Here is a 24355-nt window from a genome sequence, read left to right on the forward strand (position 1 = left end):
TCAAAAATCATAATAAAGCAGGCAGATGATAATCACATCAGTATTTTAAACAATAATACCATATGTATTTCCCCCCCCCCTTCTCCTTGCACGCTTTTTTCTTTACAATATTATCAACTTTAACGATAACATCGTATATATAGACCATGTAATCATGCTGCAAGGAGATGATGGATATGAATATATCATAATAAAAACATAGAAAAATAAAAAAATAAAACAGTTTTAAGATTAGAAAAGGAAAAATGGTTGATGCATGTTACATTTTTTCTTGTTTATTCTTTGCCAATCATTGTTGTGGTAACATCTCCCCCCTAATAAGAAAATTATGAATAGGCCTACCTATGTAGAATATAAACCTATTGCTAAAATGCTTTTAAAAATTCTCCCTACGCCTGGATAGCAATTTATTAACACTAAAAAATTTGGAATTACCTCCGTCGGACAAAAAAAATTTTTGTCAAATAAGTCGTTATAGATCCCGTTATAACAAATTTAGTGCCAAACGACTCTCAAAAAATTTATAGCACATTCCAGTTAGCATATTTTTGCTTCTGAAATATGGCAAAATATTGACCTTTAGCAAAAAAAAAATATATATATATGTATAGAATTAGAATCGGTTACCTTGCAAAAGGAGTGATTTAACTCATTATTTACATTTTTTCAGTTAGTATGTTTTCACAGTGGGTTGAATTAAATAAAAACGCTGGCATGTTAAAATGGATTTTGTTTGTCTTTATTTGTGTAAGATCGCTCTAAAAACTAACTACTCCCAACGTTTAATTTTTTTTCTCAAACTCTTAAGAGAACAGAATACATCATATGAATTGATATAAGTATTGAATAGTTACTTGTAAGCGTGCTCACAAAAACCGAGAAAAACACTGAGGATTACTTTGGGAGTTATTTTCTATATTATTAAAGCAAAATTTGTCAATTGTCGACTCCTAATTACTTCGGGAAATACCAGATATTACCACAAGTTGCTTATAAGTTGAAATGTGGAGAGCCAATTCATGGAGAAATCTTTAGAGCAATATATGTTAGTGTTTTTCTCATATGTTGGTGTTCCATACCATAAAAACGATGAACAGCACCACATGAAAATTAGATTTTCTCGAATTATCTGTTTGATAAAATAATACCAATCATCAGAAGCATGTACATGACGGAGTAATTTTCCATTCCAAGAGCGGATTTTGTTATGTTAATAAGAATTTTCTGGTATATATCTTTATATTATTGAAGATAGTAGAGTTAGCCAGACTCTTATAGTTATATATATATTTTTTGGCCTTTTGAAAGGAGGGACGTACGAATTTTCTTAATTATTATCATTTTTGTAAACGTTCCTTCAATTAGTAAGATAGAATTGCACTAATAAGAATAAGTAAACCTAATGGTATTAAATTACTCCATCTGATCTTTGAAGTTTTATAATACTTCTCTAGGAACGGCCGAGACACGAAGCTACGCGCATAGAGTTTAAGAGGATAATGTTTCCCAAGCACGGTGTCCATTGAGTTATGTCAATGAATACTTTGGATTATTCTAGATAAGGATTGTAAAAAGAGTTCTTATGCATCAGTCTCTTCAAGGGACAAAAGCTGTGATGCAAGTTCTTCTGGGCAAATGCTTGGTATTGCATTAACTAACCAATGAAGAAAGTTGACCATGAATGAGTTCTCTATGAATACTAATATTTTTAACACATAACAATGAACAAAATAAATAACTAAACATACAAGTTCTTCGGGTATATAATTAGGGACGGAAATATTGTCTATATTGCGGTGAGCATAAAACCCAGTCTGAGAGTATGGTATAAAGAATATGGCAACTTTGAGAGACGAAATAGAACGGCAGGGAATTATATTTGAATAATGTTTTTGTTTCCTTTCAATATTTATTATATGACGTATTTGAATTTAATTGCCTTATAATAAAATATGATTCGAAAATGGGATTTTATCTGCACCTACTCTCAGTTTCTAATTTAAATAAGTGTTGTTTTTTTTTGCTTCAAAGTTGAAATCTCATAAGAAAATACGAAAGAAGAGAGGATTTATTACAAGGACCTCAAAAAGTGGAAGAAGCTTTTGCAGTAACATGAACTAAGCGATAATAATAACAAAAAGGTGGAAAATATGCTTAAGTAAGCACATCAGTGGATCCACTTTTATTTATCCTTCTCCCTTAATGAAATTTGAATGTATGAGATTTCATAGCACTTCATATTCTCTCTTGCTTAGACATTGTAATAATATATACTTGGATCATATAAAAAGTGGCCTTACTACTAACATTTACTTCCTACTTTTGTGAGGGGAAAAATATAATACTATCGTCCAAGTAGTATAAGTTGTAGCTGTAAGTAGAATATAATAAATGTCTATAAAAGGAATTAAAACAGTTTATTTAATTATAACTGAATTCGAATTTAGTATTCGTAATTAATTTATAACAATGTCCACTAGCAATACGAGCTTTGTTGTCCGGATATGCTTAACTCAACCACAGTTGTGGAATAGGTGCAGAGATGTCTCAACCTCTCTCCCTTGCAGAATGGCATATTCTTTCCTTAGATTTGTGAGCAGAACGTAAAGATGTCGCTATCCTATAACGGATGGTTTCCTCCGAAGTCATGAAAAGATTTACAAATAAATTGCTAAAACCTCCGAGAGTTTCCCAGACGAAGAAAAAGACTTCCAACAAGTCAAATGGGAGAATCCCCATTAAGATTATTACCTATTATCTTCTGTATGGCCATAAGGTGCAAGTATTCAAGAACAATGTTGAATGGAGTTGGAGGATCGAGGTTCATGAAAAGGAATCGTTTATAAGTCTTTGTATCCACTTAAATTGAAGAAAGGTTTTCGGATATATATTGACCTTTTCTCTCCAAAGCTGACCATTAGAAACTCAACAATCTGCGGCGTTAAACTCATCACGAACGTAATTTATTGTTTAAGTCTAAGGGTTCGTTTAGTCCCATTTACAGAAGAACTAGAGATATCACGAATTTCCGAGAAGTAGTCATTCATTTCCAGTACTCCTATCTTTTTCTAAAAAAATAACTCTGAACGAGAATAGGTCTAATTACTATAATCTCAGATTTTCAGAAACCCGATGATCCAAATAAAAAATGAGATCAGTTTTCGATTCAGCACAGATAAATTTTACTCTTGGCTTCATTTTAATAGTACAAATTTCGTGTTCCCTAGGGTAATAAATAAATAAAAGTTCTAATTATTCCTTTAGACAATCATTAGAAGACTGTTTTAATTCAATATCTTTTTTTATTTTATAACTATTCTACCGCATGTAATTTCTTTAAAAAAGGGGAAATATTAAAATGGTTAAAATGTTTTATGTATATAGAGTCTTCCTCGCTATAACGTAGTTCTATTTGAAAATTACTTTTATTTATAAAATCAGGATGTTATAATTAGTGTTATATCTAAAAAATGGAAAGTTTTTAGCCAAATAAATACCATTTTTGGATTTCTCGTATTAATTAGCTTCATTGGTCCAAGTTTCAGGTATATTATATCTCTAAAACAGATATTATGACCAAAAAGGTCATTTAAATGTTGCAATTTGCAATAGGATTTTCGAAGCGACTGATTTAAAAAAATGTAATATCTCGAGAACCGCAGGGTGTCACACGTTTCAATTTTCAGGATCCTCTCATTTTCATTCAAGCTATCTTTGCTGCAATTTTGAAGAAAATCGAAGAGGTAGGGTGACAAACGTCTTATTTTCAGGATGATTTGTTGTCGATACCCTTTTCTTATACAATAATGATATTAATGAAGCAGATAACTTATCTATGTTTTTGGAAAATACACTCATTTGATTTATAATCCCAATGAATGATCACATGTCTGTAATGTTCTTCGAGGCAGAACATTCTATTAATGCTTCTGTCTTCATTGGATCCATCGATACTCGATTTATGTTAATAATATGTTAAATATAAATTCAATTTCAGTTTGTGAAATTTAAATTTATCTTTATTTAATTGACTCTATTTTTTCTAATTCTATCTCATGTATTCATTAACAACATTCGTCTGTCAAAAGGAATCCAAATATTCGTCTCCTTGCCTCTTTATTTGTTAAAGACTCCTCAACGAGATTCTATTGGCACTAAGCCTCAGTTAATATTTTAGATGATTATCGTAAAGAAGTTTAACCCTCAGAGTATGCTTTTTAGTGACCAAGGACTGACTCATAAAGAAAGAGTAAAGCTCATATCATTTCGTATCGTGATCTTTCAGGTCTCACATGAATGAATATAATAAAGAAGCTACTATGGGGATTTTACTTTGATTAAATGTATTCAGACAATTTGTTTGCTGCCCTGCTCCGAGGAATATATTCTTGAATACCCACTTTAAATCAATTCATGAATTAGTTCAATTAGAGAATAATAATCACGTTACAAACAAAAAATTGTAGTTACCATGTGTATATCAGAGTTAAACAACTGTAGGAATTATATCGGAGAAGTTACTGAAATAGTGACCGTTTGTACATTTTGATTTCATTATCCACGTTACATTACCTTGCTCTTTGATAATTCTATCGATTATAGCAGAAAACATCCACCAAAAATCCACCTATAAAGGAATTGGAGGGACCAGACATCAGTTCTACTTTAGCCTCATAAAATTTAGACTTGTACTTATGTTACACATAGGTAACACTTATAACATATAATTTTGAGCTACAAAAGGTCGACATAACTCAAAATTTTAGGAATATTTATAAAATTAAAAGTGTAAAATCGCCTAATTACTAAATGAAATGAAAGTTTAAACAAACAATATTTAGAAATATATATTTCATTATGGTATTTTTATGTATTTTCCAGGGGAAATGAGTTACATTAATAATTATTTTTAATAAAATACAATGAAGTTAAATGGACTTTTTGAAAAAAGTAGCTTTTGTAGAAATACATTTAATCTGATCTTATATATTATTTATGCTATCCCTAAAAAATGGGGAAATAAAATACTCTATTACAAGCATGCACCCAAATTTGTGGAAATTAATTAATTTTTAAGAAAAGAAGATGTAATTGCTAAAAAGTGGATATAGAAATAGGTGATTGTACTTATAGAAAGAAAATGTGCTAATACATAATTGAAAGACTCCAACACCAAGCATTAAATTATAATACAATGGGAAAATGAAAATATTTGAAAAGCATTGCCTGGAATCTTCACAAATTTTAGAATCAGTTGTGTCTATGTACGTTATGTGTCTTCTTATTTTAATAATCCAAACAATATATATTAAAAGTTATTTTAGAAAATAAAGGCTACAAAATCATCTTATTAAGATATTTCTTTATATGAGTTATAACTAATGACTCGAGAATTTAAAAAAATAATAATAATAATACACACTATTGGCTCCTCCAGAGCTGATCTATAAACTATGTATAAATAAGTGGTACATAAATAACAAATAATAACAATTGCAAAATCACGTCTAATAAAAAGTAATAAAGTAAGTATTAAGGGATTAAAAGTCGTACTCCACAATGTTAGATTGAAAAAACATCCTCCAGGACTGAAGTCTTTTCTCCGAAACAATGATCCATACAAACTTGACAAGATAACTCTTTTGATTGAATATGATCGAGAGATACAGAGGTCCAATTTGTGAAAAAAAACACATTTGGAGAGTGATGGAGTAAATTCAGGAAATATAAAAAAGAGATCACTGATTAAGAGATAGTCCATCTTGATCATTTTTACCGACCATCTGGGATAAACATTGTCTTAAATAGTTTGTCCGGATAAGATTCTTTGGTGATTTCCAGCTTGAGAGGGAAATCGAACCGGAGTCTACAAAAATTATAGAATCAGTAATAATATCGTAATAACTAATATTAATAAAATATATTACAGAATGGGATAAGACTAAGGCCAAGTGGGAGTCATCCACGAAAAGAGAAGCACCTTCGCATGTTATTTAATTTCGTTGGTAGTAAAAGGAGATACGGTAGAGAAATAAGAGACAACCCACCACAAAATCTATGATTCATCAATGATTATTCCTTTCTTTCTATCGATGGAGTTTTTTCCAATTTTTCAAGACTGAAGTAAGGCAACGACTATGATTAATTAACGTTTCACAAGTAAATGAGTCCTTTCGAAATACACTCATCATCCCAGATCTGTAATTCTCTACTCCTTGTTATTACAATAATATTCAATATATAAACAGCACAAGATTACTTCTGTATTTCCTTTTTTCTTCTTCTTCTTGCTATATAATTAATCTGATCAAGATACAACAGTAAAGTTCGAACCGATAATAGAAAAATATAAAAGGGCAGCGAAGATGTTATGCGACAAAATCTTCTCGAGGAAAAATTACAAGTTGAAAAAATGTAGGAGGCAAAAAGGGTAGGGAAAAAATTACGTAGAACCGTCTACAACAGGGCCACCAACCTTTTAAAGCTGAAGGCTATTTTAAGATTTTCAAAGGCTTGAGGACTATTACCAAAAAATATGTATAAACGAATTACTAATTCAATGGTATACAATATTTTTTGAACAAGTCCAGCAGGTGACTAAGATAGGGACTAAGGGGTCACATGGCGCATCCAGGGATACGGTTGGTGACCACTAATCTAGGAGGCCAGGAAGGAACTGGAAGAGTCTGTAGGTGACATCAAAACTGGGATCCATGCCAATATGCAAAGAAAACATTGACTGTCATAATTTTTTGACCCGGTGTATAACCTCCAAACTCCCCATGGACTTCTTTGTTTGGGATTAATTTGAGTAACACACCAACAGATTCTCCTGCAGCACAAAATCCGTTTACGATTTACTTAACCGATAAAGGGAGGTGAGAGGAGGAAACAGTTGGAACTACGTTGAAAGACATTTCATTCACAGTGATTTCGATGGATCTTTCGTACGAAGTGCTCAGAAATGGGATTGTTAATAAATGCTAATTATGTACTTAAAATAGAGAGGTTTTGTGATTTTTGCCTGTATATTCCGATTCTCATGTCCTTTTTGCATAAGTAAACGGTAATAAACATTTCTCAAATCTTTCATCAAGAGTGAGCAGGAAGCAAAAACGCAGAGGATCTCATACCTTCTGGATGCCAAAATTGAGGTAGTAGAGATTATGGGCATTGTGAAGTGCTCCAGGAGCCTCATTTTCAAGATGGCTAATATGAAAAGACCTCTCAAGGAAAGAAAGAAGTGGAAGACACAAATTGAAAAGGTATCATGAGTTTCTGGGGTACCTGATGAGGAAGCCAAGGAGGACCCCACTAAATCCACAAATCGCCTCTCTAACGATTTTGAGGTGAACAACGTGACAATTAGGAGACTGTGAAGGAGGACTTGGAGTTGTCCTCTTACACAAGGACCCCACGCCATCTGTTGACGGACACTCTGAAGGAAAGTAGACTGTAGAGGTGCAAGAAAGATCTTGCGTGGATCAAAGCAAATGGATCCACGGCAAAAAAATTCTCTGACGAGGAGATTTTCACCGTTGACTAGGTCTACAACCGTTGGAACGACCGTTGGTTTGGGGGATCACCAGAGAATGTCAAAGGGAGTTCTATAGAAAACATTCGGTCGAAACAATGGTCCTGAGGGTCATGGCGTCAGGCGGCAAAAAGATGCCTCCCTTCTTTTTTAAGGCTGGGGAAAAAATCGGCCAGGAGGCCTACTACAACGTGCTGAGGTTCACTATACTGTCATAGCTCAAGGCCACCTACCCAGAGGAATATTTTGTGTGAATCCAAGATGGTGCACCCTCACACACAACGGGCAAATGCAAGAAGTTCTGCACCGACAACATGGCTGATTTTTGTACTTGTACATGTGGCCATCATCTTCGCCGGATTTGAACCCATTGGACTTTGCTGTGCAGGGCACTTTGGAGAAGGAGACTAAATGAGCATGTCACCCGAACATGGACTCCCTGAAGGCCGCTATTGTGAAGGAGTTGAACAAATTGCTGATGTCTAAGATCTGGGAGGAATTCCAGAATCTGCCAATGGAGACTTCAATTAGACCTACTCCCGTTTCTGAGGTGGAGTCGAGACGTTATTGACGCCTTCATCTTTCATTTAGCATTGGTTTTTATAAAAATGAAATGATTATTTTAGGAGAAAATCCATTTTAAAAATATTCATGTTGGATATTAAATAGAGGTTGCAACCTGTAGTTACGTAAATAAAAAGAGATCCTTAGGAATGATAAAACAAAGAAAAAATAAATTTTAATCAAAAAACAAAATTACAGTTTAAAGGTTGAAGTTTGTAAAATTAGTTAATTAATTATATAATCCTAACTCGATAAGAGCTACCTTAATTTTTTTATGAGAAGAGTAAACATTCTTATACTATGCCATAAAGAACAATGCTTAGAGTCTAATAATTATTTTAGTGAAAGAAAGTGTTTACCGGTTCCTTTGAAGCTGTATATGAGTTTGTTTGAAGAGGGACTCCTTTCAATCCTCTCTCCTACCTCATTTCTGATGGATTCCATTATTCCATCAGAAATTCTTGAAGAATACTTTTGACAATTATTTTGTTTTGTTGCATTCTGCACAAAAAAACGTGAGTTTTTAAAGTGTTTCCCTATAAAGAAAACACTGACTATATTCTATATGTTTAGTATATTAAGGTTGGACTAAAAATATGATTTCAAACGGACTTTATGTAATTAAAAAACCCCAGTCTTTCTTCTTTGCTGCTTCCACAAACTCGTACTTAAAACCTTCTTTAGCAAGGAAGTTGCTCACTTTCGAACTATATATATATTATATTGACTTTATCGGTAGACTCTTGGATTGAAAGAGTAATGTTATATGGAATTTTTGCTAATTTTCACTACTGGATGAGTTTCACGAATTTCAAGAACATCAGCCAGCGTATTCATTCCTAGTCTACGTCCTGCCCTTTAAGAAATTTTTATTTTGATAAGTTCAATCCCACAAAGTTAGGCCTTCTAGCCTAACACAAGCCTATATGTTCTTATGGTCTTTTGTGTCATGCTTTGCATTTCTCTAAATGCCGAATATATAACATCTTTTTAAATTTCATTTTCATTGTCAAGTGCGTTAAAAAAAAAGAATTTGTGTTTATTAAATAAATTACTCTCCTCAATGATTTTTTGTAGAGGGATAACTTTTCTGATATCGTGGAAAAGAATGAATCCACTTAAAAAAATAACATAAACTGATTACTTTCAGATTTCATTTATCCTTAATGTCACCGTTAGAAGAAAAATCCCAAAATGTAAGGTTTTCTTTGTCCTATTCTAAAGCCAATTAATTTAAATACTCTCTTAATAATAATATCGAAAAAGAGATAAAACAATGCAAAAAGCTTAAGTGTTTAAATCTAAATTTGTTTGAATTTTTGAAACGAAATAGCTTAAACTTAGTATTACTCTGACGGACAATGCACACCTTTGGTATGAAGTCTGTAGGGGGCCAAAAGAATCTAAAAAGTTCAATCAGTGTTGCAACGGAGGAGATGGTTTTTTTTTATTGCTGCTGTGGAAAGGGGCCTCTCCACCCTTGTAAGTCTCTTTCCATCCACTTTTTTTTTTCTAAGTCAATTGTACGTAGTATATCTTCATTAAACATTTTGCTAATAAATACTTTCGTTATAACCTAAAAATCATAATAAAGCAGGCAACTGATAAATACTGATGTGATTCTCACTGATAATCACATCAGTATTTTAAATAATGATACCATATGTATTTCTCCCCCCTCCCTTCTCCTCGCACGCGTTTTTCTTTGCAATATTATCAACTATAGCAATAATGGAGAAATAGTCTTAAAATTGGCCTTCCCTTAATATTCGAAATACTTATACTACGCGAGGAAGAAGTTGAGTTTCATAGAATACAATGTGAATGTGAGCCCTAAGAATATATATCATCATAGGGAAAGTACTGTATATTATTAATATATAATTTCCGTATAAATAACTACATATAAATGTATACTATATTCGATAAAATTATGTAATACAAAATAGATTGTCTGTTAATTAAAGAGCATCAAAATCATCAATATATGGCGCAATCGATAGTACTTAAAAAGGATATCTAAGCATGGTTGGATCTAAGATATAAGTCTAACTCATATTTGAAAGAATATTCAATAAAGAGATCAAAGTGACCAAACTGTAGAGAAGCACAATTGAGGTTATTTGATGCTGAAATTAAAATATGTGAAGTATATACAAAGAATAATAAAATAATTTAGTATTAATGCAAATACAAAGTCAAGTGGAGTCAATATATATCAAAGAATGAAAAATAAAAACGGTAGGAGATCGTGGAACAAGAGCCAAGAAAGATTGTGTAGGAAGTGTGGTTTCTAATTTCCTCATAAGAATGAAAATTTTGGTCTACAAAAGTGTCAAATGCACAAGATGTGGTAAGAGAGACCACAATGCAAGAGTGTGCAGGTGTCAAAAAGAAAGCTATTTCGATTATCAACTCTATTCAAAAATTTGAACTGGACAAATCACCCATCAATGCATTGAATGTCCATGGAAATTACTCGAAAATATAATACCTACATGTGACAGTGTAGTGATGTAATGAGATGGTATCTGTCGAAGAATAAAGAGTTCTAGGTAAGTATTTATTCCAACCTAATTAAAAGAGTATCGATTAGAATATCACTTGAAATTAAATTATTTATTTCGGAAATTGGAAAATATATGAGGATAAATTTCATTATTTGCAAAACACCACGAAAATTCCCTGCCTCAATATTTAATACAATAGTAATTAATTTTAAAATTGTCGAAGAGGTTATTTTAAGACAGTTCTAAGATAACAAACGGAAGATAGTATGATGCTCAATTAGTTAATTTCTTCCACTAAAACATTACATTATTATTATATATTCTCATCCTATAATATACTGTAATATATTTACAAATTTTACAATAATAATTGTCTTCTTGATCCTATAATATTAAAAGGACAATCTTTACCTTGTATTCGGATGAAGTAATTCCATATCTTCCCAGTCTTGGAATCAAACTCAAGGTATGATTTCCCCTAATCCTCAAAAAAGGTGATATAACTATGTTTTATGACTGGAATCTATTGATTATTCCGAACCAAGTACATCGAATTTTGAATAGAGTTTTAGCAAGGCAAGTATAACTCATACTGAACAGGGTGTTGGGTTCAAAGCAATAAGGGTTTTTACAATTACGAATATATCTGACAATTTCCGAAATATTCCAGCTGCTATTGAGTCCGTCAAAATGAAAAAAGGTTTATGAAAAATAATGACAATTGATTTCAGAGTCATTTCATGTCAAATCGAACAAAATAAATGAAAAAAAACACCATAACCTCTCACATTCAGAGATTTTTGGCACACAAACTCAAATTTATGAGTAAACTAAGGGAGCCAAATTTCAGCTCATAATTATGAGTCGTTCATTAGATATAGATACTCGTCTCATTGCATTTTAGGACAAAATTTTCAACATTGCTTTAATTTTTTATTAGCAGACTCTACTTTTTCTTGTAATTTTTTTATCTAAAAAAAGCTTACCTCTTGAAATTTGGTACTAAACTATTTTGAAGTATGAATATTCTAAAAATAAAGTAAAAAGTAGAATATTTAAATTTCTTATGACCTCAATTTTGATTTAAAAAAAAATCTGCAATACACTTGTACCTACTTCATCAAGAATAAAAAAAAATACCAAATCATCAGAATATGAAACATAGATACTATATCTTTTTATGAATTATTAATAATATTTTGAAAGAAGTATGTCACTTTTCCTTTGGTAAAGGTTTAAACACTAAACTAAGAGTCCTTAGAAAAGATTTGGATTGTGTACCATTCAAATTTATTGAAATAGTGATTTTTGCACTTTTAGTCACCAACTAGCTTAAAAACAAACGTAATGATTCCTCAGTGTGAACTGCATCCAATATTCAATTTTCAAATTTCACATTAATTTTTATATTTAGCATGCATCCACGTAAAAAAATCAAGCATGGACATATTATTTAAATTTTGAATTAAATTCTTTTGCGAATCATTTACCTTTTATATACAGGGTCCGGAAGGAAAACGTGGGCTGAATGACTTATTTTAGAAAGAATAGGTTTGTTTTTTGATTAAAATTTATTTTTTCTTTGTTTTATCATTCCTAAGGATCTCTTTTTATTTACGTAACTACAGGTTGCAACCTCTATTTAATATCCAACATGAATATTTTTAAAATGGATTTTCTCCTAAAATAATCATTTCATTTTTATAAAAACCAATGCTAAATGAAAGATGAAGGCGTCAATAACGTCTCGACTCCACCTCAGAAACGGGAGTAGGTCTAATTGAAGTCTCCATTGGCAGATTCTGGAATTCCTCCCAGATCTTAGACATCAGCAATTTGTTCAACTCCTTCACAATAGCGGCCTTCAGGGAGTCCATGTTCGGGTGACATGCTCATTTAGTCTCCTTCTCCAAAGTGCCCTGCACAGCAAAGTCCAATGGGTTCAAATCCGGCGAAGATGATGGCCACATGTACAAGTACAAAAATCAGCCATGTTGTCGGTGCAGAACTTCTTGCATTTGCCCGTTGTGTGTGAGGGTGCACCATCTTGGATTCACACAAAATATTCCTCTGGGTAGGTGGCCTTGAGCTATGACAGTATAGTGAACCTCAGCACGTTGTAGTAGGCCTCCTGGCCGATTTTTTCCCCAGCCTTAAAAAAGAAGGGAGGCATCTTTTTGCCGCCTGACGCCATGACCCTCAGGACCATTGTTTCGACCGAATGTTTTCTATAGAACTCCCTTTGACATTCTCTGGTGATCCCCCAAACCAACGGTCGTTCCAACGGTTGTAGACCTAGTCAACGGTGAAAATCTCCTCGTCAGAGAATTTTTTTGCCGTGGATCCATTTGCTTTGATCCACGCAAGATCTTTCTTGCACCTCTACAGTCTACTTTCCTTCAGAGTGTCCGTCAACAGATGGCGTGGGGTCCTTGTGTAAGAGGACAACTCCAAGTCCTCCTTCACAGTCTCCTAATTGTCACGTTGTTCACCTCAAAATCGTTAGAGAGGCGATTTGTGGATTTAGTGGGGTCCTCCTTGGCTTCCTCATCAGGTACCCCAGAAACTCATGATACCTTTTCAATTTGTGTCTTCCACTTCTTTCTTTCCTTGAGAGGTCTTTTCATATTAGCCATCTTGAAAATGAGGCTCCTGGAGCACTTCACAATGCCCATAATCTCTACTACCTCAATTTTGGCATCCAGAAGGTATGAGATCCTCTGCGTTTTTGCTTCCTGCTCACTCTTGATGAAAGATTTGAGAAATGTTTATTACCGTTTACTTATGCAAAAAGGACATGAGAATCGGAATATACAGGCAAAAATCACAAAACCTCTCTATTTTAAGTACATAATTAGCATTTATTAACAATCCCATTTCTGAGCACTTCGTACGAAAGATCCATCGAAATCACTGTGAATGAAATGTCTTTCAACGTAGTTCCAACTGTTTCCTCCTCTCACCTCCCTTTATCGGTTAAGTAAATCGTAATTCGTACGAATAAGCATATTGAGGTTTTTTGAATCAATGGAACAGAGATCAACAGCATCTTTAGTTTAACTAGGGAGTCACGCACAAAAGTGACACAATCAGGCAAAAGGCAGATTTAATCCATCAAAAATTCAAAAAGGCAAAGGGGGGATAGGGAATAGCGAAAAGGCAAAGTGGAACTATAATCTCATAGTCTACTTTGCCCCTTTGACCGATGCTCCATCAAAAATCTACCTAATATTACATTTTTCACCTGATCACCTTACCTATTTCATCTTTCTTATCTTCATTCCTTATATCAGATGCTCCATTTCCACAATGAAATTTTCAGAATTTTTACTAATATTTTTAACAACGTTATGGATATTTTTTTAAATTTAGTTATATCACTTTGATTTTTATTGTTTATATCTTTGACATGACCTGAGTCAGTTTACTCTAGAAGAATGAAGAAGTTAACGGCTTACCTTCATTTTCAATAAATATATTTTTTTGTCATTGTTTAAATTTTATGCCTTTTATTAAGTTTTAGCCAATTAATTTAAGATTAGCAAATTATTCCCTCCTTTTATTAATTTGTTATACACATCCACATCGGATTACAATAATGTATAAATTAATTTTTAATACATTATACACTTATTACGTGGTTACTCATGGTATATGTGGTAACCCACCGTTACATGAGATCTTTGACCTTTTTTTCTTTTTCTTTTTGAAGAAAAAGTTCAGAAATCCAGTAAAAATTGATATATTAGGTCAAGTAAAAAGTTATGAGCGTTCTTTGCTAGATGTTTTTTGTGAGCTATTTCTCACGATGAATTCATTAATAAAAAAATGCTAAAAGTATGGTTATAGATTAGGAGTACACTTTAAAAAAAGTTGATTTAAAGTTTTGTGATTGGTGAAGCCAAGAAGAGTAAAATAGAAGTAAAAAAAGAGAAAATTCGATACATTATCCAGCATCACTACGACTAAGGTGAAAATATAGAACAGGTGCTAAAAAAGTGCTGTTTATGGACCCAATACTGTATCGAATACAACAGCAAAGCCATTGTTCCAACAATTCCGTTCTGGAAATATGGACGTCGAAGATGAGGCACGATCTGGTTGACCAATAATCTAAAATGTTGATAAAAAAATGGAAATCGTCGAATAGGACTGGCATCTTAATTTCATTTATTTATTTTAATTTTATTGCCAAAGAAAAGGGAAAAAAGCAAAAAAACTTTTTACTTCTCATATTATTTACACTATGAAAATTATTCTTACATTTCAACGCCTATTATGGAGTTTTTTAGTGTTTTTTCTTAATTTGTAAGGTAAAATATTTTCGAAATTTCTGAGAAAAAGTTATTAACTTATATAATGATTATTTATGCTCAATCTAACAAAAAAACAATAGTGCAATAAAATAAATGTTTATATAATTTTATATTCAAAAATATTTTTAAATATATTTTCAATCGATTAATTTTTAATTTCTTAATATAGCGTTCGACAACTAATTTCTTTGCATTAATTGATAACAATTAAAATGATTAATAAAACACAATATGAATTCAAATGTCTACATCTATATCTACATAAATGTACATAAAACGTATTCATTTTTTGGATGGTAACAATAACTACATAAGTACTGTAGTTGTATTATTAAGTAATGTATGTACGTAAACAATATATATTTTTAGAAGTATATACAAGTATATAGGTAAAATCTCACCTGAAGCTTTTTTTTTTAAGTCAGAATATTTTATTGCATTTAATCCTTTAAATTCTTGTATGAGAATACGAGATTGACTTCGTCTTCGATTTGAATTACGAACAGCAGATATAATATTTAACAACAAAATTAAAAATATCTGAGTTTTTAGAATAATCTTCATTTTTCACTAATTAAATATTCAGAAATTAATAAACATTCCTTTTAATTTTCAGTTTTATAATGACGAAAACGCATGTTTATTTATGCAATATTTTCCAATTATACTAACTTGTAATTTATGTTAAATATGAGAACATAGAAAAATATAGCACTATGTGCTTATTTTTATTAGAAAAAGCTTGCCTGCAAAAACGACAACAACTAGCATATCAATAGATTTTTTTAAAGATTATATTTTGGAACATCCCTCGAATATTTTTTTCATTTTTACAAAATATCTAACTCGTTTGTATCTAAGTTATATATTTCCTCTATATAAGGATAATGATTGCATTTACATGACTAATTCAGCTCAATTTTAATATTTATATTGTATTAGTTAAAATAACAGTATATCTAAAAGAAATATCAGCCAGTAAATAATTTATTTATGCGAAGTTTTTATGAATATATGTTGTCAATATACCTGATTAAGCTTAAAAGTCAGTTCACTGATGAGAACAAAAAAGTTTGTACATCTCCATTTTGTTGTTTATAGTTTTTCACCGATTGATTTTAATTAAAATATAACACAACCTTGCAATTCTTGTTAAATAATATGATAAGGGCATGAGAATAGAAGAAATTTGAGATTTCAGCTTCATTTGCGTTTTTTTGGTATTGTTCCTGTAATAAATGATGAGTAAACTCGAATTTAGCAAAACCTCTAAACAAAACAACTATTACATAAATATGCATTCAAAATTCAAAAGATGTTTGGATTTGCTTAATATATTCGCTACTCTCAAAGCTGAGGGTAATTCCCTATATTGACAATACAATACAATATTGACTGTATTGAAGATTATATTGTGAAAATACAAAAATTAGTTAAAAATTAAGAAAATTTAAAAAAATGCTAATCTATTACACTTCCTTATAGAAAACAGAGTGCATTAACATTGAAGCCTTAGAACAAGCGCCACTACTCCTCCAATTTCTTGTCTAAAAGTGAATTCACTAAAGTGTTTGCACACTCATTTAGCGCGAATAAGTTCTTACTTTTTATTAATATTATCCGTCAGTCCATCTTCACTGTAATAGCTTCTTTTATTTTTGAGAAACATTTGACAAAACCTTTTTTTTTTCAGTATTTTCTTAAAATTTCTTCTTCTTCAAGAAAAAAATGAAAAATGTATGAAAATTAGAAAAAAGAGAGGAGCTGCAGATAAAATTGGAACGGTTCCGTCAAATCAATGTGATTTACTCACAAGTTCGAAGCATATCACTATAAGGCAATTATATACAATTACCAGTGTTATGTGATATAAAAAACATAAAAGATAAAAAAAAACATTACTGATTACTCCAATCGATAGAAATTTAAATATCCTTTTTAGACGGACTCTAAAGGAATCTTTTCGTTATAACCATCCAAGGAGCACTCTATTCATTGAGACTGCACACATTTTCTGGAAATACATGGGTTTACATTAACAATCATTTTTTGTATTTCTCCGTGGGTAATGATGAGTTCACTGAAGTGCATACGCACAATTTAACAAGCATATTTTCTCCCTTTTTATTATTATTATCATCGTTATGAAGTAACTTGAAATTTTCAAAAAAAGTAGCTAAAAAAATATTCTTTGATTTAGTCAGATTATGCCCATCGTTTAATTAATTATTCCCCCAAACGACTTCATATATTATGTTTTCACAAGAAAAGAATAATCCCTTTATTCGTCTCCTATCAGTTTCCCTATTTCTATTTGTTCGAAGATGAGTTTAGACTGGCTTTCCTCAATTTCATTTAAACCGTAATGTAAAAGAAGTTTCTCGGAATAGGTTTCCTTTGTGACCAAGGAACGGCTCATGAAGAAAGCGAAGATCTTTTATCGTTTAGTATCAAAAATTTTCAAGAGAATAAGAATATAGTTCATTCATAAGTTACTTCTTGACGTGTAGTGATGGATGATTAACATAAGGAGAGCTTTACAGATTAATAACTAACCATGATTAATTATATATTTTTGACGATTTGTGTTTATTATTATTCAATGCAGGATTAAATATTAGAGGTGAAAAAAAATCATCTAAATTTCGAAAAATTGAATTATGATAAGTATACCTGAATGATGTACAATTTAAAAACATAATTAAACAATTTACATTTACTTATTATTTTACGATACTATATTAATATTTACACATATAAGGAGCTCAATGAATATTTACAACTTCGCTATTTGATTCCTCATATTAAGTTCTTTACATACAATTATGTAGTAAAAATTATTTTTATAGGGTTTCTGTTTGATTGTTTAAAAACTGATACTGTTGAATATGCAATAAGATCTTACTATAAGTTTTACTTTTTACATTAGAAAAGAATATTGGTTAATATTGAAATATTATTATCATTTATTTCCTTATTGTAACTTTCAATCTTAGGTTCAAAAAAAGTACTTTTCATTTCTAATCAAATATTTAAAGAACTGTTGGAATCCTCATTATCTCTTTCATAATGCCCTCTATCTTCCTAAATTATAAAATTCGTGGCATAGTCTGAAAATAAAATATAACGACAAATTATCTGAAATCTTTGTTATCATTATAATATTCAAACATGTTATCAAATAAACTTAAAACAACAAATTTGAAATTAGCTAAAGGCCATGCATTCTAAAATAAATAATTGAAAATTTATTTGTAACTTAATAAAACAATTACACAAATTTCTTGTTTATTTTCTATTAAAGTGATTTATATTCCACCTGAAGTTATAGAAAATACTTTATATTTCAATTTAAAAAAGGTAGATTTTGATTGATTATTTGGTCAATTTAGTTTTTACTATTTATTTAGAAATTTAAATAAAAAAAACTGGGTAGGTTGCTTGATTATAAATTACAATAAATTTTTGGGGGAAATATGTATATAAATCACTTGAAGAGAAAACAAAAAAGATATTAGCTTTTAAGTAATGTCCTTCATTTTACTCCATTTTTTGGTGGTTATATACATTTTTTATTAATTGTAATCAAAATAAATTAAAAAAATTGTTCATTTTTGAAATACTGAAATGTTGGTATCGATTTGTTATTTAATTTTTTTTCCTTTATATAGTTTTTTCAAGGCGAAATATGACACTGAATCGTAACTATACCCTTAAAACTTTATATTTTTTAAAAAGCTTTAAAGACTAAATCTTTCGAGGTTGAAAGTTATAATGGTCATTTTTCGTATTTTATGGCTTCAATAACAATAATAATTGTGAGGTTCAGCCTGTTGTCCCTCCAAAACCTTCATTTTGTTACATAGTGGTATAGGCCAAATAAATAAATGGAAATAGATTTCAAGAAAAAAAATACAATTAAAAAGACCATCTAGATATCAAAATATATGTATTAAATATTAACATTCTATGAAGAAAAAAATTAATGAAATTGTATAGTATGAGTCAAGAGTGTCTAATTCAGAAATGCATGGAAATTTATTAAAAATAATATTAATAAAAAGGGAGAAATTATGCGTGCTATATGAGTATTTAAGCACTTTAGTAACCCCACCTTTAGTATTTTGTTTCTAAAAATTTTGTTTTAACTTCAGAAATAAATGTGAAGTAATCATTAGAAATCAACTTTGAAAAAAATTACGTGAAAAGGACAAAAATAGTTTTTCCTATTTCTAGCTAATTTTGTTTCATAAGAAGAGGAATTTTTTCTCTTGTAACACGAAATTTCACCAATGTTAGATAAAAGTTCCAAAAACTGTCAAACAACGTATTGCTTATAATCTTAAGTTAATCTTAATGTATTTTTTAGTAGTATAATAGAAATATATTTGAAGGAAACCTTTATAGTTGGTGTTATTTTATTTTAGATGAAGGAATTAAAGTTTGTAAGACGAATTATGAAATTAATTTTTTGATTTTTTGTTGTAATGGTAACCATACGAAAGGTTTATTACAGATATAGACTATTTATCATATAAAATATTATGTTTATTTGTAATTAATAATAAACAAAACATTAATTTAATTTCAGTTTTTTATTTTTGTTTTGTTTTTAAATTTATATATATTTTTTTTAAATCTAAGAATATACCTATACAGAGAAAAGAATAAATAATCATTATTTAGTTTTTAATATAAGTCAATTTAGTTTTATATATATAAAAGGTGATTAAACTTCAATTATATTATCAAGATTAATGGACAGGTTTAAATCCTTTTACGATCCGTCGGCCAACTAACAAACTATGTTAGATTGAGGTGTCTCAATCAAAATTTGGATTAATTAGATTACAAAAATATTTTTAATACCTAAAAGAGTACTCTTGGTTCTTTGAAGCCTAACGACACTCTAATTAAATCCAATTAATCATAGTGATATTTAATTCACTATATGATGTGATACTTCCTTAAATTAAAATAACAACGGAATACGACCTTCGTGGCCAACAATCCCACTCAACTCAGAGATAGTAGACGAAATCTTATCAAAATAAAAAAAGTGCTTTAAAACTTAGTCAGCTCATACGTCTCGATGAATAACTTATTCATCAAGTCTAAAACATCCAAAGAAGTGCTATTGTTGGTCAATTGTGAAACAAGAAGAAACAACTTGAAAATTACATAGATCGTACAAATAGACGAATTGCTTATAAATTCTCAACCTCTATCAAATATTAAATGTTACATAAATTAATATATTGATCCTTTTATTATAAGAAAAAAAGTGTCAAAATATGGATAATATATGAAATTCCACTCGAATAGATAAATTTCTGAGAACTGGGAACACATAATCCCAACTCAAGAAGAAAAAGTAGCAGTAGAGTAAGAGTTAAAAACCCTCCCGTTATGGGAAAAATTATTTCAATATTATGACTAAAGGTGATAATTTTGGTAAGAATAGAAAAGCGTACGAGGAGAAGAGAAGAAATACTTATGGCATCATTGATTAAATAATATACATCTTCTTCTATCAATCAAGAATGTTATAATTCCCGCCTTTATTATTCAATATTAATATAATATTAGATGGTGATAGTCGATAGAGAACTGAATAAAATGCCTAAAACAACATCGCACTTCTGTCTGGATTTCTGAAAATGGAGGCCCAGGAATTTGGAAAATACTTACCGGATGAGAAACAGATGGTTTGTCGCATTTTTCGATATAAATGTGGCTTTAGTCCAATATCTAGAATTACACGCCACTCATTATCCTCATCTCATATCAAGAGCATGGATATTCATCTAAAAAATCAAGTTAATGATGAATACATCAAGTCAGACTTTAACTCTGATCTCACAAAGATGCTTATTGCATTTAATATAACCTTATCCATTGCTAATCATCTATGTTCAAAAAATTTATGGAGAAATACACGGGTAATCCTATCCCCTCCCGAGGAAGAATCATTAAATTAATGGAGGATATTGGTACTGATGTCATTTATAGAAATACATATAAAATGTTTTGAGTCATCCACACCAAATGACGATCAAGTTATCAGTAAAAAGTATAAAATATTTACTAATTTTGAAATGGAACTCTGAATTTTGTACTTTCTAACAGTAACTATTCAATTTTTTTTAAATCTAACCATAAAATATAATTCTATTTTAGCTAAACATATCAAAAATTATGGTACACACCTCATTGAATAGCAAAAACAACTGCTTAAATGGTCACAACAACGGGGGTAATAGCTTTGGATGATTCACAACTAATTTGTCTGAGACCAGTTTCTTCACTTAAAGACTTGGGTATGATAATTAGGTTTTCCAATATTACATAGTCAATAAATATTACTTTTTTTATCACTTAAGGCTTAGCTATGGTTGATATGCTCCAAGAAATGGTGTTCAGAAAACTCATAAGAGGCCAAAACAACTGCTTAAATGGTCACAACAACGGGGGTAGTTACATTGGGTGTAGCATTATAATTAGCAATTGTGTATATCCTTCATGATAATAGTATGTTGTTATATAAGCATAAATAACGGGGAAAATACCTTTTTTTTGATGCTCTTAATAAAGAGTAATATCGCCGGACATTACTACATAATTAGCTTTTGCTCTAAATCTTTAAGATGGATTTATTTCTAACATTTTTTTATTAGTATATTTATTGTCTAATTTTATGATTTTGACATTTACTTTATTATTCATAATTAGTTAGATCTCATTGGTAGATATATATCTATCCTGTACACAGTTGTATATAGCAACTTCCACATGAAGAAGAGAGGGGTGATTATCTTTATGATTAAACTCCACGTCTCGCTTGTGCTTTTCAACCTAAAGTTATGCCATATTTAACTGGATTCCGGTGTCAGAACAAGAAATTATTATTTGGATCAATCTGTTATTTCAATATTCTATATATATAATTTATTGTTATTAGTTATATGATTCCAATTGTTTAATTTTGTATATTTAAATAAATGTATGATGGTATATTTTTTATTATATAGATTATATTTGTTAAAGGCTTCTTTTTTAAACTTGGAACTTCAAATATATTTCGAAATACTCTACTTTGTCGTTTCATTAGCTATTATTTTGAGAATAAGGGTCATAATGAATTACAATTCCATGAAGTGTGACGTTATAAAATCTACTGTAACGGATAAAAAACGTCTAAGTCAATTATAAATAGTATATCTTCATTAAACATTTTGCTAATAAATACTTTCGTTATACCCTCAAAAATCATAATAAAGCAGGCAGATGCTAATCACATCAGTATTTTTAACAATGATACCATATGTATTTTCCCCCCCTTCTCCCTGCACGCGTTTTTCTCTACAATATTATCAACTTTAATTATGACCAAGAAAACGAAGAGATTAATACAGCGAAAATTAAATTGGAAATAACAATTGCTAAAGAGAAAATAGCAAAGAAATGGAGGAAGGAAAATTTGTTCCACCAAGAGATACGAATAAGTATACAGCTCCTAAGTCTAATACAAAAAAATGTCAAAAAATCAAGTGTCAAAGGAGTAGCAAAATTATTGTAAAAAAAATAAGAACTGGGAATCAACACATTCAAAAATGCTGGCAGAATCATTCCTAAAAAAATAGAGTTATGTTATAAAACCACTGAAGATCTGCTGAAAAAATTCTTCAAGTCAAAAGATATCTGAGTGGCTGACTTGAGAGGAAAATCTAGTCGGCATTTTAAACAAAATGCAGTCTTATCCCTTTTACTTCGGTCACAAGCGAGTAATAAATCAGAGTAAGAAAATGTTCCTTTGATCAACATTGAAAATGGGGCAAGTTTAAGGTATTTAAATATTCCTAAGCAATTTTAATTTAAAAACCCATATTTCTTATAGAATGGTAACATGATTATCGATGACAACCGATCTAAAACTTTGTTAATAGTCCATCAAGTAGATGAATAAAATACGTTATATCCTGGGATATTATATACAAGGATACTAACGTTGTATTTTAAATCAGCATCTGTATTTTTGTAAAAGAAAAATTGTAAAGCGCATTTTTCCTTAAATAACTCTATTCATATTTTTAAGAGGAATATTTACCTTCTTTAAAATATTCATGACTTATCCTATAGACTACTGTAAATTTGATAGTAATACTTTATACTGGTTATTGACCCTCAGGTCGTCTGCAATCTAGGGTCATAATTATTTAAGTTGAATTAGTTTGATTTTTTTCCATTTATTACGAAGGCTTTGATATAATTGAAGGATGTCTCCTTCTAAGAAGATGCAAGTGCCTGAAAGTGCTAATTAAAAGACTGGAATCGCTAAAACGTTTATTTTTCAGCATTTTAACTCATTTTTATAGTCAAACCAGGATCTCAGAAATGGACACATTCTTTATGTCTATGTAACATTTGGAAACTATAATGCAATAAAATCTTCACGAAAGTTGAAGGAAATATGCAAATCAAGATATGGAATATCAAAAGATATCGAAAGACTGGAACATTCAATTTATGAAGATTGTAATAACCCTACTTGTTTAACCCAACTTCATATCCTAGCTGTGATAGGCAAACTTCTGACGGGGAAATGGATGAAGAAATTTTACAACTCATATGATAATCAATTGAACAATCTTAATGCAATTTATATAGTGAAAGAAGTGTTCGAACGATTAAAAAAGAGTTTATTACATCCTACATCGATTTCTAAATCAAATAATGATTTTTTTGGAGAACCATTAGTTATGGAGAGCACCTTTCGTAAACTTTAAAGAATTGAAATTAATTATTCCTTTAATGATATGATGAAAGTATGTATTTCTTCCGCTATAGTTGTTTTAGAGAGGCAATATAAAAATAATTTTGAATTAGACATTGAAAACTTATCTGAAAGATTGAAGGAATAAATTACGTCGGCAAGGTCCCACAGCATGGGCGCTGAAGAACTTATTGGTATTTTTTCAGCAATAAAAAATAAATCTTTAAGTGCTACTATGGACTATATATCATGTCGATTAAGAGCTTGAAAGAATGATAATATACATTATTTAAAAAAGATAAATTCTCTACTTAGAGAAGACATCATAACAAAAAGTGTAAAATTAAAAAGAATTTGCAAGAATGTTTATAAATATTTAATAGTTATGCTATAAATTAGTATTTACATCTTTGTAAATAGAAATTATTACTGAATTAATAATTATTAAACTACATAAATAAATTATTAAGATATATTTCTAAAAATTTTATTTTTTCATTAAGTTTATTTATTATTAATAAGTTATGTTTATTATGATTTGGGACGTCATTTTCAAATTTGCAGCGTCAACTAGTGTTCAAATAGATTAAACATACACAAGTAACTCTTATACGTGTCGATAAATAACCTGTTCATCAAGTCTAAAACATCAAAAGAA

The 24355-nt window shown here is 30.2% G+C and overlaps 1 protein-coding gene and 2 long non-coding RNA genes across 11 annotated transcripts in view; 1 reads left to right on the plus strand and 2 right to left on the minus strand.

The window, feature by feature from the left end:
• The window catches only part of LOC121127119 (dorsal-ventral patterning protein Sog), a 148965-nt gene extending 131964 nt beyond the window's left edge, over positions 1-17001 (minus strand). For 2 of the 8 annotated variants that reach the window (XM_071891836.1, XM_071891838.1), the window contains exons 1-3: positions 16827-17001; positions 16529-16754; positions 15954-16153 (exon numbers count right to left, since the gene is read on the minus strand). Coding sequence is in view for 4 of the 8 variants with exons in the window: in XM_071891833.1 (XP_071747934.1) it covers positions 8458-8634; positions 15326-15488 (340 nt within the window). In the remaining 4 variants the exon portion in view is untranslated. Of the gene's footprint in view, positions 1-8457; positions 8635-15325; positions 15697-15953; positions 16154-16528 lie in introns of those variants that run through there. The other 6 variants (XR_011782288.1, XM_071891833.1, XM_071891835.1 and 3 more) reach the window with 4 other exon arrangements.
• Positions 4833-6670, minus strand: LOC121127122 (uncharacterized). The gene is made up of 2 exons (XR_005867544.2): positions 5928-6670; positions 4833-5866 (listed from the first exon to the last, which is right to left on the minus strand). It is a non-coding gene; the product is annotated as an uncharacterized lncRNA (long non-coding RNA).
• Positions 17002-19440: 2439 nt separating the features above from the next.
• Positions 19441-21492, plus strand: LOC139906881 (uncharacterized). 2 transcript variants are annotated; one of them, XR_011783008.1, is made up of 3 exons: positions 19553-21052; positions 21105-21244; positions 21308-21492. It is a non-coding gene; the product is annotated as an uncharacterized lncRNA (long non-coding RNA). The 2 variants fall into 2 exon arrangements; XR_011783007.1 differs by having other exon boundaries at positions 19441-21244.
• The last annotated feature ends 2863 nt before the right edge of the window (positions 21493-24355 follow it).

Source organism: Lepeophtheirus salmonis, chromosome 12 (assembly GCF_016086655.4).
Source record: "Lepeophtheirus salmonis chromosome 12, UVic_Lsal_1.4, whole genome shotgun sequence".
Lineage (NCBI taxonomy): Eukaryota > Metazoa > Arthropoda > Copepoda > Siphonostomatoida > Caligidae > Lepeophtheirus > Lepeophtheirus salmonis.